The 15,496-nt window shown below is 42.6% G+C and overlaps 1 protein-coding gene across 3 annotated transcripts in view; it reads right to left on the bottom strand.

Moving 5' to 3' along the window:
- Positions 1-515: 515 nt before the first annotated feature.
- The window catches only part of ankrd50 (ankyrin repeat domain 50), a 53,133-nt gene continuing 38,152 nt past the window's right edge, over positions 516-15,496 (bottom strand). For all 3 annotated transcript variants that reach the window (XM_014212031.2, XM_014212032.2, XM_014212029.2), the window contains exons 4-5: positions 2,709-6,244; positions 516-2,211 (exon numbers count right to left, since the gene is read on the bottom strand). In XM_014212031.2, the coding sequence (XP_014067506.1) occupies positions 2,712-6,244 (3,533 nt within the window). In that variant the 3' untranslated portion in view covers positions 516-2,211; positions 2,709-2,711. The remainder of the gene's footprint in view (positions 2,212-2,708; positions 6,245-15,496) is intronic.

The following is a 15,496-nucleotide window of genomic DNA, read 5'->3' on the forward strand; positions in this document are numbered from 1 at the left end:
TCCACCCACTGGAGGCTACTGAATAAGGCCTTTATTTGACTTGATATATCTGTCTGCTCAGATGAGTCAGCTAGAAATAATTACAGTTGCGATACAACCTTGACCTACGTGTCATTGCCGAAGTAAACAGTAGACAGCCAGGTATTAGTCATAGATAACACAATTGACACAAGGTTAATTGGGGAATTACTATCCCAGAAGGTGACATTCTTCTCGGGTGAATACAATTATCTGGTCAATCTATGTGTGTATATGTAGGCTTTTTGAGAGTCAAGGCATTAAGGCAGGCAACACTGCCAAAACCGGCAATTATTTGACGATCAAAATGTTGGGTTAATGGTTGCTTAATGCTTAGGGATGCATGTAATGGCCTTCGATGTAAGGTTAGCCAATAGGGCATAGACATTGCATAGTATGGATCTCTGTTAAGTGTCTGGTCAGTTTACAGTGATTTAAAGGATACATTGAGAAAATGATAATAATTCAATTACAATGATGTAACTATAGAGAATCTGTAATTTTCCAGCAGTAAAGCAAATATGTTTATTAAGCACTTTAATATACATCAGACAATTCTGCTTAATATAGTACAGGAAATACATTTTTGAAATGAAAAGTTCAATGTACATGGTAAGTTATTTACAATCAAATTGTTTAGGGTCAATTCAAAACAATATGATGTTTGAGCGATGGCGAAAGAAGTTTGAATACTGTCCAGAATTGATCCTAAAAATGAGTCCTTCTTCCTTTATACCTTCATAGCACACCTTCAAGCTGTACTGGAGAGCGGAGGGCTTTGACTTGGGTTTATACAGTATGTATGTGACGGCTTTTCCATTTTTTTCTCACTTTAACATTGTGAAAAGCCTGCAAAAAAATATGACACACAGCTCCACATAGTCCATGAAAAACAGATGTTTCCAATCCGAGAGCACCATCTTCAAGCCCCTCCCTTCTACGGTGGAGCTGTTGCGGGGTTAACTGACATGCAGCCGCTCAGAGAAGGAAAAAAATGCTTTGTTCCAACTTTGGCTTGACAAGTATACATTTCAAACCATCCTTTAAAACCATAATATTATTGAAGTCTACTACTCAGTGAAGCCGTGATGAGTGAACCTTAAGCCGTTTTTTTTGTGTCTTGCTCCAAAAATATACGGTAATTATCAAAATATAAGCGACACTGCAATAATAGGGGAAACAATGTTTGAATTTTGTTTCTTGAATTGCAGGTTATAATAAGCATTTCACCAACGAATGCATTCATCACCGCTTTCACTTCAGACCTTTGCATTTAAGCACCAACCTCTGTAGTTGACAGTATACGCAATGGTTATTTTAATCCATTTAAAATGCACACAAAAACACATGAAAAGTCCCACAGGGACAAAATGAAGTCACATGGGTTTAACGTTTTCAATTAACTCTCTCCCTTAGGTATCTGTAATACTACAATACACATAGCAAAGAAAATAGTATCAAGACGACCAAAATGGAGTCCAAAATAACTGCAGGCAACTTTTTGAACAGAGCACCATGATAGAGCATACAATACAACTTAAAGTGGCTTTTTCCTAAATAAATATGGTTGATTATACTTGTATAGTAAATTGCCTTAGCTATTAACATATTACACACAGCATATGTTTAGTACACTGAACGAGGTTAACACAGATTATTTTGGGTCTTCAGAAAGGCAGAGTACCAATGCGCATAACATTATCCCATGTCATTGATTATCTTGATGTCCTCTGGTAAGATGTGATGATGCACTCAGCTGTACATTGCTGTCGGTGTGTGTGATTGCAGGCAGGGCAACAAAAACGAACATACAGTATAACACAAAAACAATGGGTGTTTTTTTTTTTTGGAACAATTACTTTGAAACACAGGAGCATTAAGGGGAGGCTGAACAAATAAATGTTTGTCATTTTCTCTATTTAAAAAGTGCATACGCTGCATATTAAATATCAATACATTAAAACGATAGTGTGCATGATTACACTGAGAAGGCTGTAACAGATGTAGGCACATTGAAGTATCAGTTCATCTAGGCCTTGTGCAGCGATCAACATTCTTCCCTAGGTTTTCTGAGGTGTTCCACTTGAGAGAGTGGACATTTTTTTAAAAAAATCATTTCTTATGCAGATGAAAAAAAAAGTTGCTTTGGCACATTCCCTCCGATGTCTCCATGACGAATGGCATTCAAGACATCTGAAAAGGTAATGGAAATTATTTGTGTTAGTGGTGAGTTGGAAAACATTGCACTTTTCTGGCCTAAAAGATGACATTCTTTGAACGCATCATTCATGTAAGTTTAAGTTCTACTAATGATAGGTCAATATTGACAAGACAGTGTTTTCAGTAGTGGTGAGTGAGTCATTCAATTGTACTTTAATAACAGCATACTGTATCAACAATGTGGCCATGAATCCTAGAAGTAATATAAAGACATTCATAATAGTATACAGGGATTCTGATTTTTCAGCCTACATACCATCCCTGGATGCTTAACATACACTTCTACTATCTTCGCGATGAACCCGTTTAAAATCGTAATGAAAATAAAGCATGTCTGACCTGATCTACTTCTAATATAATGACTAAAACAATTATGTTGAACATTAGAATAACTCTATAGTTGGTGGTTAATGCTTAGAAAAAAGTGTACATTCTAATTACATCAGATTCGTTTGAGAATGAAAACTTACCAGCTATAATGGTGTCTCCTTTTTGTAGTTAAACCCAGGGTCTGATCCTTCTATCTGCAGTTTCAGTGCTTGTTTAAGGCTTAATTCAGTCTCTCCTATAGGGTAGTTCTCCAGCACATCCTGGTGCCCTCTATTCTGTACAGTCCTTGGGACAGAAACCCTCCCGAGAAAAACCTGATTGCCCTGAAGATGGTAGTTGGGGTTGGTCATAATGCCATTTCGCTTCTTCTCTGCAATGCTCTGCTGTTGGATGAATAACTGCTCTTGGGTCAGTCCCCCATCTGGCTGGGTGGAGCCGCCAACCATGATCTTACAATGAGGATCCTTCACTGCAATGTTCGCTACAGACTTGTTGAGCGCAATCCTCTTATCAAACTCGGTCATCTCATATTCCTGACCCTGGGTTGAGCCAATGCTCTTGAGCCTTTTCTTGTCTCCTGACCCCCCTTTGCCGTTGGATGTGTCATTTCCGGTCTTGTTCCCTTTGGTCGACTTGAGACCTGGCTTAACCTGAGCCCAGTCAAATTCACTTGATGGAGACCCCTGATGATGTCCAATGGACTTGGTGGTGGAGGAAGGTGAGACGATGGACTGTCGGCTCCGACTGCGAGGCAGAGAGTGTTGCTGGATTTGCTCGGTGAAGGTCATTCCGTGGAAACTATCTATCGGCACAGTCTGTGCAGTCGCGGTGGACGAGGTGGTTCTCAGTGAGTTCTCAGAACTTTTGAGGGAATTATTTGAGAGAGAGGATTTCTGTCTGTCCACGGTAGAGTCAGGAGATTCTGAAGGGGAGCTGAAGGCGTGGACCGGACCGTTCTGTAGACCACGTCCAGATGACTGCATGTCTCCAGCTCCTGTGCTGCCAGAGCTGTTGGATTTGATTGTGAGAGACTGCATTTTCCCAGCTACAGAGAGTGGGGTTTTTTGCTCCATAGTGTGTACTGGCGAAGGACTACAGCCATTAAGACTTGAGGCCCCATACTTCTCAAGAAGTTTGATGATCATTGAATGCCCCCCTTTTGCAGCCACTCGCATGGCTGTGCGTCCGAACTGGTCTGCGTGGTTGGGGTCAGCGCCATGCTCCAGAAGGATCTGCACTACATCTCTGTGCCCCTCTTGGGCAGCAATGCCAAGCGCTGTTGCCCCCTGATTACATGTATGATCCACGTGAGTGCCATTGTCAATCAAGAACCGCACAACCTTTGTGTGGCCTTGCCAAGCCGCTGACTGGAGGGCGGATCGCTTCTCGTTGTCACAAGAGTTCACGTCGGCATGATAGTTGATCAGCATCCTGACCATTTCTACATGCCCTTGCCAGCAGGACACATGGAGGGCCGTCCTTCCCTCTGTGTCGCTGACTTCCACATTGGCCCCATTTTCCAGGAAGTACTCTGCCATTGCTAGTTGATTCTCGAGTGCCAATATGTATAATGTCGGGCGTCCGTCTGCGTCTTTATAGTCTATATCAGCGCCATGACTCAGCAACAGTTCAACAATATCCCTATGGCCTTCCAGTGCAGCCACCCTGAGAGAATTCCTCCCATCATATCCTCTTTGGTCGATGCAAGACTTGTTTTCCAGAAGAATATGGACACAGTCGTAGTGGCCCTCTTGCGCAGACAATATCAGGGGTATTCGACCATCGTTATCCACCTCTGTGCATCGGGCACCTTGCTCAATGAGGGCATCGCATACTTGCCGGTGACCCTCAAATGAGGCCATGTGCAGTGGGGTCCAGCCTGCGTCATCTCTGTGATTCTCGTCCAGCCCTCTGTCCAGCAGAGTTCGGACCACCTCTACGTTCCCTTGAGCGGATGCTATGCTCAGAACAGTCCTTCCTTCACTGTCGATGCTGTCTACAGCTGCACCCCAGAAAAGCAGGGTATTGACAACAGAGGCATGGCCCATGGATGCTGCAGCAAGAAGAGGCGTTCGGCCATTGTTGTCAGTGTGATCCACGTCAGCTCCACCTTCCAGCAGCAGATCAACTACGTCCACATGTCCTTCATAGGCAGCCACAAGGAGGGGGGTCATGCAGTCTTTGTCGCAGTGGTCGACCTCTGCACCCCTGTCAATGAGGAGGCTTACGACAGAGGCATGGCCTTTACTGGCAGGCACACAGAGAGCAGCAACTGAGAGGGCTGTCCTTCCGTCCGCATCTCCATGGTTCACCTCTGCCCCGTGCTCCAAGAGGTGCTCTACGATTTCTCTGTGCCCCATGTATGCCGCTGCAATGAGAGCTGTCCTTCCTTCATTGTCTGCTTTGTTGACTTCTGCCCCGTGTTGGAGGAGGTTCAGCACGATGTCTTCATGACCTCCCCAAGCTGCGGCTCTTAAGGCCGTTCTGCTGTCGGCATCAGCACAGTCAACTTTGGCACCAGCGTAGAGGAGAGCAGACACCACCTCCGAATGCCCACCCCAGGCTGCAGACCTAAGGGCGGTCCACCCATCATGGTCTGTGTGATTGATGTTTGCGTCACAGCCGATGAGGCAATTTACGACCTTAGTGTGCCCTTGTCTTGCCGCAAGAGTAAGTGACGTTTGTCCATGGTTGTCCTCCATCTCCATGTTTGCTCTTCTGGATATGAGAAAGTTCACCACATCCAGGTTTCCACTGTATGCTGCATTGGCCAGCAAAGTTCTCCCGCTAGAGTCACATTGGTTTACAGAGGCTCCATTGTCGAGCAACGTCCGAATCGAATCCTCTCTCTCCAGTGCCTGCTGTACTATGCAAGAGGCATGGTCGTCGTCATTGTTGACGTGAGCTCCAGCTTTGACCAGAAGCTGCAGCACCTCCTGCTCTTTAGGTATGGAGGTGGAAAGAGAGTCTTTAGCGGGTGTACCATTCCACACCATCCAAAGAGCCAGGTTGAAAGGCTCTATCTGCAGGTTGGAGTTGATCAGATGCAGGGCAAACTCCTGCACCTCCAGCGGTTTGAGCTGCTTGGCCCTGCAAGTGTAACTCATCGCCACCATCCTATGTCCCTCCGCTGCATTACACAAGTACTTTTGTGTACAATGCTTAACATCCAGGAGCCACTCGGCAAAACTGTAGTGAAAGAGGATCTTAGTACCTCCGAGGCCATCAACCAACAACTTGGAGAGGATGTCCATCTTCTTCTGAAAGTCCTCCATGGTGAGAGTCATGTTTTTGGTCCAGACAGCATGGTAAAGCTCCTTGAAAGTAAGCGGCCTGCAGGCTGCAAGGATCACGTTGAGAATAGGCTGGACTCTGGCAAACTGCTTCCGGACAAACAGCCTTTGGCAGAGCCATAAGTAGAGGCCATTGAGCGTGCCGGGAATGTCACGGATCTCTCGCAACATAATGAAGTTCTCCACCACTCCGTCTAGCACGCGCTCCAGGTACAGGAAGCAGCCGCTGCTTTTGATGTGTAGCTGGTTGAGCATCTCGGCCGTCTCCTTGGTGAGGTGCTGGCGAAGGGCCTCCTCCTGGTCGAGCCGGTGGAGGATGTACTGCTGCACGTCCTTGACGATGTAGGCCTTGCGAAGGTCATCCAGGCTAATTTTACGGAATCCTAGAAAAGAGAAAAAAATAACTATTAGTTTACCACATCAAAAGCAATAAATTAAACATCAATGTTCACCCCAACTTCTTTCAACACATTTCCAAGATCAATATGGCTGTATTAGAGTTTATCAAAGTAATACAGAGAGGGTATAATTAGTCTTTCCACTGAGTTTCAGTGCTCATAGTGATCATACGAAGTTGACTAATTCCTTTTTTACATGATTCCCTTATATTCTCAAATAGATATCTGACCTTCAGAATATAGTCACTCCATTTTCCCATTGATCTTTTACCTTTGAAGAATTCTATTACGCCAACCTTTAATTTCCTAAGCCACAGACTAATTAGTGGTGAAGCCATGTTGTTAAAATAAAACCATTCAAAGGAATTGAGAGCATGACCCTGGTCTCTGGCAGAGTAATCAGTAATCAGTTCAGCATCAGTATGACAGATCTTTTGTGAAGGACTATGGAAAACAAAGCTGACGTAATTGATGCTCTAGAGGGGTATTTGATGCAGAAGACCTTTGATTCTCCTAAGAAAGCACAGTACATTATCATCCCAGCCATACATTTAACTAAAGAAATACCAATAGGATTAAAAAAGTATACAAGAAAGACTTCCATCTACATATTTTACCTTTATTTAACTAGGAAAGTCAGTTAAGAACAAATTCTTATTTACAATGACGGCCTAAGAACAGTGAGTAAACTGCCTTGTTCAGGGGCAGAACGACAGATTTGTACCTTGTCAGCTCGGGTATTTGAACTATGCAACCTTTCGGTTACTAGCCCAATGCGCTAACCACTAGGCTACACTGCCGCCCCAATATATCAATATATTTAAAGGGGCAATCAGCAGTTGAAACAATGACTTAGCACACTCCCTGCCTGTTTTTCGGTAAAAAGCTGAGGGGTGGGGCTGGAGAAAAGTAACCACTCTCAAATTCATGGACAGAGCTATGGATGCAAGGATTGTCCATGATATCAACAATATTGTTTAAAACATGTTTTGAGTCTATATAGTGTTTGTTTACATATACTTTGTTAACAAACATTGGAGTAAAATAAGCTTATATTTTGGGTTCTGGTGGGGTACGAACTAAGCTCATGAGGCATTAGTAGCTATATTCTTCAAGAATCAATGGGTACATATCATTAACTTATAAGTTCAAAAATGGATGTAACAACTGCAGATTGTCTCTTTAAAGCTCAAGGCCCAACTAATTATTTAAAAGGCCTCTCCTCACATATTTGAGAGAAAAACACAAAGTAGACCCCTGGAAGAGCTATTTCCATTTTATAGCATACAAATGGCCATAAGACAACTCTGTTGTTTCACACATTAACAGACTACACGCGACCAGCACAGACTTTTAGAAAGAAATCACCATGGGGTCTTAATTAATTACCACTAATGTGCAGTAGCAATCCTTTCCCAGACATAAAGGGGTAACTTTCTCCAGGTTAGAGCAGTCAGCTCAGGCTACACACTCAAGGTCTCAGGCCTGATGGGGGACAGGGCGAAAAAGGGACTCAGCAGAGTATTGTTCAATGTTGTTGTAATTTTTCTCAATTCTAAACTTGCCTCCTGCTGTGGGAAACGAGTAATACATTCTTTTGTTTTATCTAATTACCTATATCATGAAAAACAAGCTGTTTCTAAATATTTCCTGAAGAAATGGGCTTATTCACTGCTGTCTGGGTTAGGATAACCGGATAATTAAAATGTGCATCTTAAATTAAGCTACCTTAAACACCCTCAATGATAAATAAAACAAACACTACAAAATGGGGATCTGAGAGGGTTCTTGACAGAGACTAATGACAACATTTAGACACAATTAACATGCCTATAATCAATCAGTGCAGTAAGTACTATAAACTGGATTGCTTGGATTACATAATCAAAGTTTCTCTGTGTACATGTCTCAAACTGTCGCAAAGCCTGAGGCGTCGTTCCCTCCATGAATGGTTTTGTACAGAAAGAAGACTATGAAATCTTACCCCACACAGGGGCAATGGAGCCACACCAGTAGCAAAATGTGGTGGTAGGGTCTAGGGATGTTACAAATGGACAATTTTGCTTAAAGTTTAAACTGCAAAAGAAATACAAATTTAAGCAATAAGAAATAATCTTATCTTGTACAATAATGGTCCTATTATGTACACTACCGTTCAAACGTTTGGGGTCACTTAGAAATGTTCTTGTTTTTGAAAGAAAAGCCAATTTTTTTGTCCATTAAAATAAAATAAATTGATCAGAAATACAGTGTAGACATTGTTAATGTTGTAAATGACTACTGTAGCTGGAAACGGCTTTTTCTTTGCAACTCTACCTAGAAGGCCAGCATCCCGGAGTCGCCTCTTCACTGTTGGCGTTGAGACTGGTGTTTTGCGGGTACTTTTTAATGAAGCTGCCAGTTGAGGACTTGTGAGGCGTCTGTTTCTCAAACTAGACACTCTAATGTCCTCTTGCTCAGTTGTGTTCCGGGGCCTCCCACTCCTCTTTCTATTCTGGTTAGAGACAATTTGGCTGTTCTGTGAAGGGAGTAGTGCACAGCGTTGTACGAGATCTTCAGTTTCTTGGCAATTTCTAGCATTGAGTAGTCTTCATTTCTCAGAACAAGAATAGACCGATGAGTTTCAGAAGAAAGTTATTTGTTTCTGGCCATTTTGAGCCTGTAATCGAACCCACAAATGCTGATGCTCCAGATACTCAACTAGTCTAAAGAAGGCCAGTTTTATTGCTTCTTTAATCAGCACAGTGTTTAGCTCTGCTAACATAATTGCAAAAGGGTTTTCTAATGATCAATTAGCCTTTTAAAATAATAAACTTGGATTAGCTAACACAACGTGCCATTGGAACACAGGAGTGATGGTTGCTGATAATGGTCCTCTGTACGCCTACATAGATATTCCATTAAAACAAATCTGCTGTTTCCAGCTACAATAGTCATTTACAACATTAACAATGTCTACACTGTATTTGATACATTTTATGTTATTTTAATGGACAAAAAATGTGCTTTTCTTTAAAAAAAAAAACAAGGACATTTCTAATTGACCCCAAACTTTTGAACGGTAGTGTATGTATGACCACTAGGGCCGGGCAATGAAGTTATATCTACCACGACCATTTGGCGACATAGAACACAGCTACAGTAACATGTCAATAGCGACAATTGATAACTTTTCAGATAATAAAAAAATGTGCTGCATCAGAAGAGTCTGTATCTTTTCAGACAGTAGAATTCTGCTCCGGCATATCATGTTCTATTGTTTCCCTGACAACAATAAATGTTGCTGATTGATGTCCTGCTGTGTTTTGTATGCTGTTTTTAACGGTAGTGTAGCAAGATGTGCTCTCTACTAAATGTATTGGTAAGTCGAGGTATTTAACCTCTATGGGCTAGGCGGGACGAATTCGTCCCACCTACGTAACAGCCACTTGAAGCCTGTGGCGCGATATTCAAAACCTTAAAAATCCTATTACTTCAATTTCTCAAACATATGACTATTTTACAGCTATTTAAAGACAAGACTCTCGTTAATCTAACCACACTGTCCAATTTCAAAAAGGCTTTACAACGAAAGCAAAACATTAGATTATGTCAGCAGAGCACCAAGCCAGAAATAATCAGACACCCATTTTTCAAGCTAGCATATAATGTCACAAAAACCCAGAAGACAGCTAAATGCAACACTAACCTTTGATGATCTTCATCAGATGACAACCCTAGGACATTATGTTATACAATACATGCATGTTTTGTTCAATCAAGTTCATATTTATATCAAAAACCAGCTTTTTACATTAGCATGTGACGTTCAGAACTAGCATACCCCCCGCAAACTTCCGGGAATTCGCTAACATTTTACTAAAATACTCACGATAAACGTTCACAAAAAGCATAACAATTATTTTAAGAATTATAGATACAGACCTCCTCTATGCACTCGATATGTCCGATTTTAAAATAGCTTTTTGGTGAAAGCACATTTTGCAATATTCTAAGTACATAGCCCAGGCATCACGGGCTAGCTATTTAGACACCCGGCAAGTTTAGCACTCACCATAATCATATTTACTATTATAAAAGTTTGATTACCTTTTGTTGTCTTCGTCAGAATGCACTCCCAGGACTGCTACTTCAATAACAAATGTTGGTTTGGTCCAAAATAATCCATCGTTATATCCGAATAGCGGCGTTTTGTTCGTGCGTTCCAGACACTATCCGAAATGGTAAAGAAGGATCGCGCGCATGGCGCAATTCGTGACAAAAAAATTCTAAATATTCCATTACCGTACTTCGAAGCATGTCGACCGATGTTTAAAATCAATTTTTATGCCATTTTTCTCGTAGAAAAGCGATAATATTCCGACCGGGAATCTCCTTTTCGGCAAACAGAGGAAAAAAATCACAAAGACGGGGGCGGTCAGGTCACGCGCCTAAGCCCAGAGTCCCTTGATCGGCCACTTGAGAAAGGCGATAATGTGTTTCAGCCTGGGGCTGGGATGACGACATTCAGGTTTTTCCCGGGCTCTGAGCGCCTATGGACGACGTAGGAAGTGTCACGTTAGAGCAGAGATCCTTAGTAAAAGATAGAGATGGCAAAGAAGTTCCAGAAATGGTCAGACAGGCCACTTCCTGTAAAGGAATCTCTCAGGTTTTGACCTGCCATTTGAGTTCTGTTATACTCACAGACACCATTCAAACAGTTTTAGAAACTTTAGGGTGTTTTCTATCCATATGTAATAAGTATATGCATATTCTAGTTACTGGGTAGGAGTGGTAACCAGATTAAATCGGGTACGTTTTTTATCCAGCCGTGTCAATACTGTCCCCTAGCCCTAACAGAAGAACTTTTAAGTACTTTTTTAGGAGAGTGTGGTATGCCGACAGGCAGCAGGCAGGCTGCGTGCAGCAGCTTGAGATTATTTGATTGACAGTTATGGTCGCCTAGTGATGGAAGTTAGTCCCGCTTCAGAAGCAGCATTACTTTACAAATGCTGTTCATATCTCCAGAGAAGGTTTCGTGTCGGCATTTAAAAAGCCGTAGTGTTGCCTACCCTAACAGACAAACAAACATGTTGTACCTGAGGCGCTTTTGACGGACCACAATTCATTATATCTGAAAAGGGTAATCGATACAGGCTACATGTAGCTGCAATTTCATATTATGAAACAAAAACAACCCCAACCCACCAGGGCCGGTCCTGGCCGTTCTGCCGCCCTAGGCGGGACAAACAAATTACCACCCCCTGCAAAATTACAATAGTCCCTATAAGAAAAATGACGTTGAAAATAAATAAAATAAAATATGTATTTTCCGGACATTTAGAATGCATATTTTCCGGGAGGTTGAAAAGGTGTCTTTTATGGATGTTGAAAGTACGTATTTTCAACTTTAATTCAGAAGCAAATTTATTTTGTATTTTATTTTACGAATTCCCATCCATGTGGTAGGCCTAACGTTTGTAAAACACCAACAAACAAAAAATGTCGGCCGGTACGGACAGGACCAAAAAAAGACGTCCAAAAGACGTCGGCCCGTGTGTAGCCTACGGTGTCGGCCTGCAATGGAATTTTATGAATGCCCATCCACGTGGTAGGCCCACCGTTTGTAAAACAGGCTGTTGCATTGGCTTTATTAGTCCTGATTCCTGTGACTAATCCATTAGGCTATTTAAGCTCTGAATATCAGCTACCCAACTTTATCAGGAGTTATCCTGAGCCTATTTGCAAAGTGTTTACACAGCGAGAAATGCAGAAGTATTTTCCTTTTCGCTATGATCAGCTCGTCAAAATTGTACGGATACAAACTTGAAACCCCTGATTATGACAATTTAGCCCACAGGAGGAAGCTCCTGGACAGCAGTTGTGAGTAGCCTGATTGTCCACTTTCCTTTGACCTATCCTGTTTTCAAGATATGTTGTTTGTTACAACTTCAGTGCATTTTTATATTTGATTGGGCGCCATTTAGTTTCGGTTCTTTGATCTGAGAAATCTGCATGCTGTAAAAAGTGTCCATCTCATTACATTATCATACATTTAATCTCCATCCTGTAGACTCCCGAAAAGGCCACATACTCTACAATATCCTATATCTGCTACGTGATTTATGTTAGATAATTTTTATGGCGGAACGCTGGTGGAGCGCCACAGCGATGCGTGTCTCCAACAGAGAGGCACACTGGGAATGGACAAGCGAAATATTTTGTGGCCCTGCCTTTGAGAAAGTGGGCACTGCTTATCACAGGGTGGCATCAGTGCTCACCTAAAAAGCCCATATGCCACTGGTTGAGAACAAAAACTTACGTGAGGTGGTAAATTTAGCTCAGAAAATGCCGACCTCGTCAATCTGCCGCCATAGCCGGCCGCCTAATCCTTCCTAATGAGCAGGCCGGCCCTGCCACCCACTCAGTAACGAAGAGTACCCCGTGCTCGCAAGACTGTCCTGAAGATACCTCTGTATCTCGGCGACGTCGGTCCCAGATATCCTACAGGCAACAGCCCGAAGACTGAACACATACTTGTGTCATTAGCAAAGAGAAAGAGCAGGTAGCCCAGTGTGAGGGAGAGAGAGGAGGAGCAGGCAGAACCACGTGCATATGTCTTGGTAATACATATCGCAATGTCTTGTCGTGCATGCCTCGCAAATTCACCAAAGTAGCCTAAAGTTAGCCATTTTCTCTCTGGTTTTATTTAAATTTACACAACTGTCCCCAGTCTAGTTAGGCTATAACACCAAAAATAATGTTTTGTGATAACTTCACTGTGATTTTAATTATATGGGGGAAACATTGTTTCTGGGATTAGGGAGTTTTCTTACGTTAAGGATCCCTACTTCGTTTAAACGTTTAAAGTGTTCACACCACTAGTAGGTACCCCTCTAATCATCACCATTGTAGCATTTCGATACATGAACCTGGCAGTACTCAAACACGTGCGAGAAACCTATCCTTGAGGAATATAAAGAATCAATGTTTTTTTTAATGACTAATTATATTCTAAAATGTCAGTCCTAATTAACAAAAACATTCGTGGTGGCTATCTGTGGAACGTTACCATTCCAAGCTATAACGGAAGCGACGAAAAACAATGCATCTAATCTGTCCTATCTAATGCAGTCACTACTAACAGAGTACAGTAGGATTATAATAACCCAGTGACCCAAAGCCTCAGTGTCAGTCAATGTTTTTAGCAACAGAGCATTTTCCACTGCCTCTCCCAGGCCCTGTGACCTCCTGCTCCACCTCAGACTGATTCTCCACTAAGCATTCTGGATGCCTTCAGCTGAGACAGGAAACCCACTGGCCTAGAGGAAGAGGCCATTGGGGGGGGGACTGAACGATATCTAGGACAGATGACCTAAAAGTCAATTTTAGCCAGCCGGGTGCCTTTGCCTCAGCATGTTGTTTTCAAAGGTTGTCTCAATGTGTAATTTAGACGTGCGTTACCCACCAAGAGAGTATCAGTGAATCAGACTACACTGTCCAGCAAATCGTATAATTTTTTTTTTTTTTATTCAGACAATGATTAACAACAAATACTCTCCTTCTCTCCTACAGTTTTGAGATTAGTGGCCTCCCACAATTCCCACAAAATTCATCATAAAAACCCAAGAGGAGGAAAAGAGAGACAGCGAGTTAACCGCGGCCATCTTGAAATAGAGCATTAGCCTTGAAAACCCTTTAAAAATATTTCCAGAGGCCCATAGAAAGGGAAAGAAAGAAATGAACAAGCAGGGGCCTCCAGTCTGAACATGCCGAAGAGGCCTTTTCATTCAATTACTATAAATGGAGGAAGCTGACCTACAATTTCCACTTGAGTCATCACAGACATCACTTCATATGGCCTGAAACTCTGCTGTGCAGTCATGGCATTACCATTGTTCTCCTCATGTGGCACAGATAAACACAGGCGCAATGAGAGGAACTGGAGCCAACAACTTCAGGTCACTAGCTACACAATGAACTGCTAACATAAGTCAGCATGACTAACGTTGCGCACACCTTCCAAGAAGATTGTTGTCTTTTAACTGCAGGCAAGGACATGATGCCTGGCCTTGACACTTTTCCAGGTCAACTAGAACCACAGTAAATTCTAACTGGGGGTGGGGGCTGCAACAGTACGAGCATGGACGGCAGGGGTCTGAACAGAGAGGGACTGCTAAACAACCAACAACTGATGCATTCATCAGGGCCAGGGATGCAGCTCCGAGTACAGGCCTCGGAGCCAGCTGCTGCTCGTTACGAAACTGGATAGTAGCCAGGAGAGACACAGCCCTATGTACAATGAGGAACTGTTTTCAGATGACAAATGAGGCAGGGTGTGTGTACGTGTGTTTGGAGTGGGGGGGTGGTTACAGGTTCTGGCCCATGGACCTGGTTCTGAGCTTCAGCATCTTAAATGTATCAAGTTCTTAGCGATCCACCATCTTTAATTCATAAGATCCAAAAGATAAACAGAAAGCCAAGCTCATCTCCTCTAGCCTGCTGTAAACCCCCACTCGACAAACGCCTGTACAACAGCTGCAGAGGTCTTGGCTCCAAAAGCGAAAACTGCAGCCTTCCAAATACAAGTATGTGGAACGAGAGACTGCTTAAACCATCTGTAGAAAAATATGTTTTTTTTCAAAGGTCCAGTTGCCTTTTCATTTTGAAAAATGTTTGCTGCCCGCTCCAATATTGATTACATTAGGTAAATGTTAGTAAACAGTGGAAAGATGTTTTAGACCATTTGTTATTGAGGAAATGCAGATGGTAGTTGGTATTTATTAAGGCAGTACGAAACGAACTGTAGCCTACCCCGAGTCAGATTTATTTGTTGGGAGAAACGTAATTATGTAATTGATACAGAATTTCTCCCTCCAATTTCTATGCCATTTTTGTCCGTGCACGGCACCCTGACATGAGAAGCGGCATCAAACGTGCAACTGGAAAACAATTACATAAACATTCAAAACAATTCATTTGCAGTGTTTATCCTGACGGCACAAGCATGAACAGTTTTTGCCTGAACTTGTCCTCACCTGAATTTCAAACATGGGAGAGGAGTCCTTCCAGTTAGACCTGTTGTGGTTACTGAATGAGAGCTGAGAGCAAACAAAGACTCAGTACGGCCTAGCATTACAGTCCAATAGTCCTATCAAGCCACCTTCATGAAAACGCATCATGAGCTGCAGGAATACACTGCAGAGCCTGGAGACAGATGAGCGGAGATTTCCAGCCAATGAAACACTGTATTGTACA

Source organism: Salmo salar, chromosome ssa09 (genome assembly GCF_905237065.1).
Source record: "Salmo salar chromosome ssa09, Ssal_v3.1, whole genome shotgun sequence".
NCBI lineage: Eukaryota > Metazoa > Chordata > Actinopteri > Salmoniformes > Salmonidae > Salmo > Salmo salar.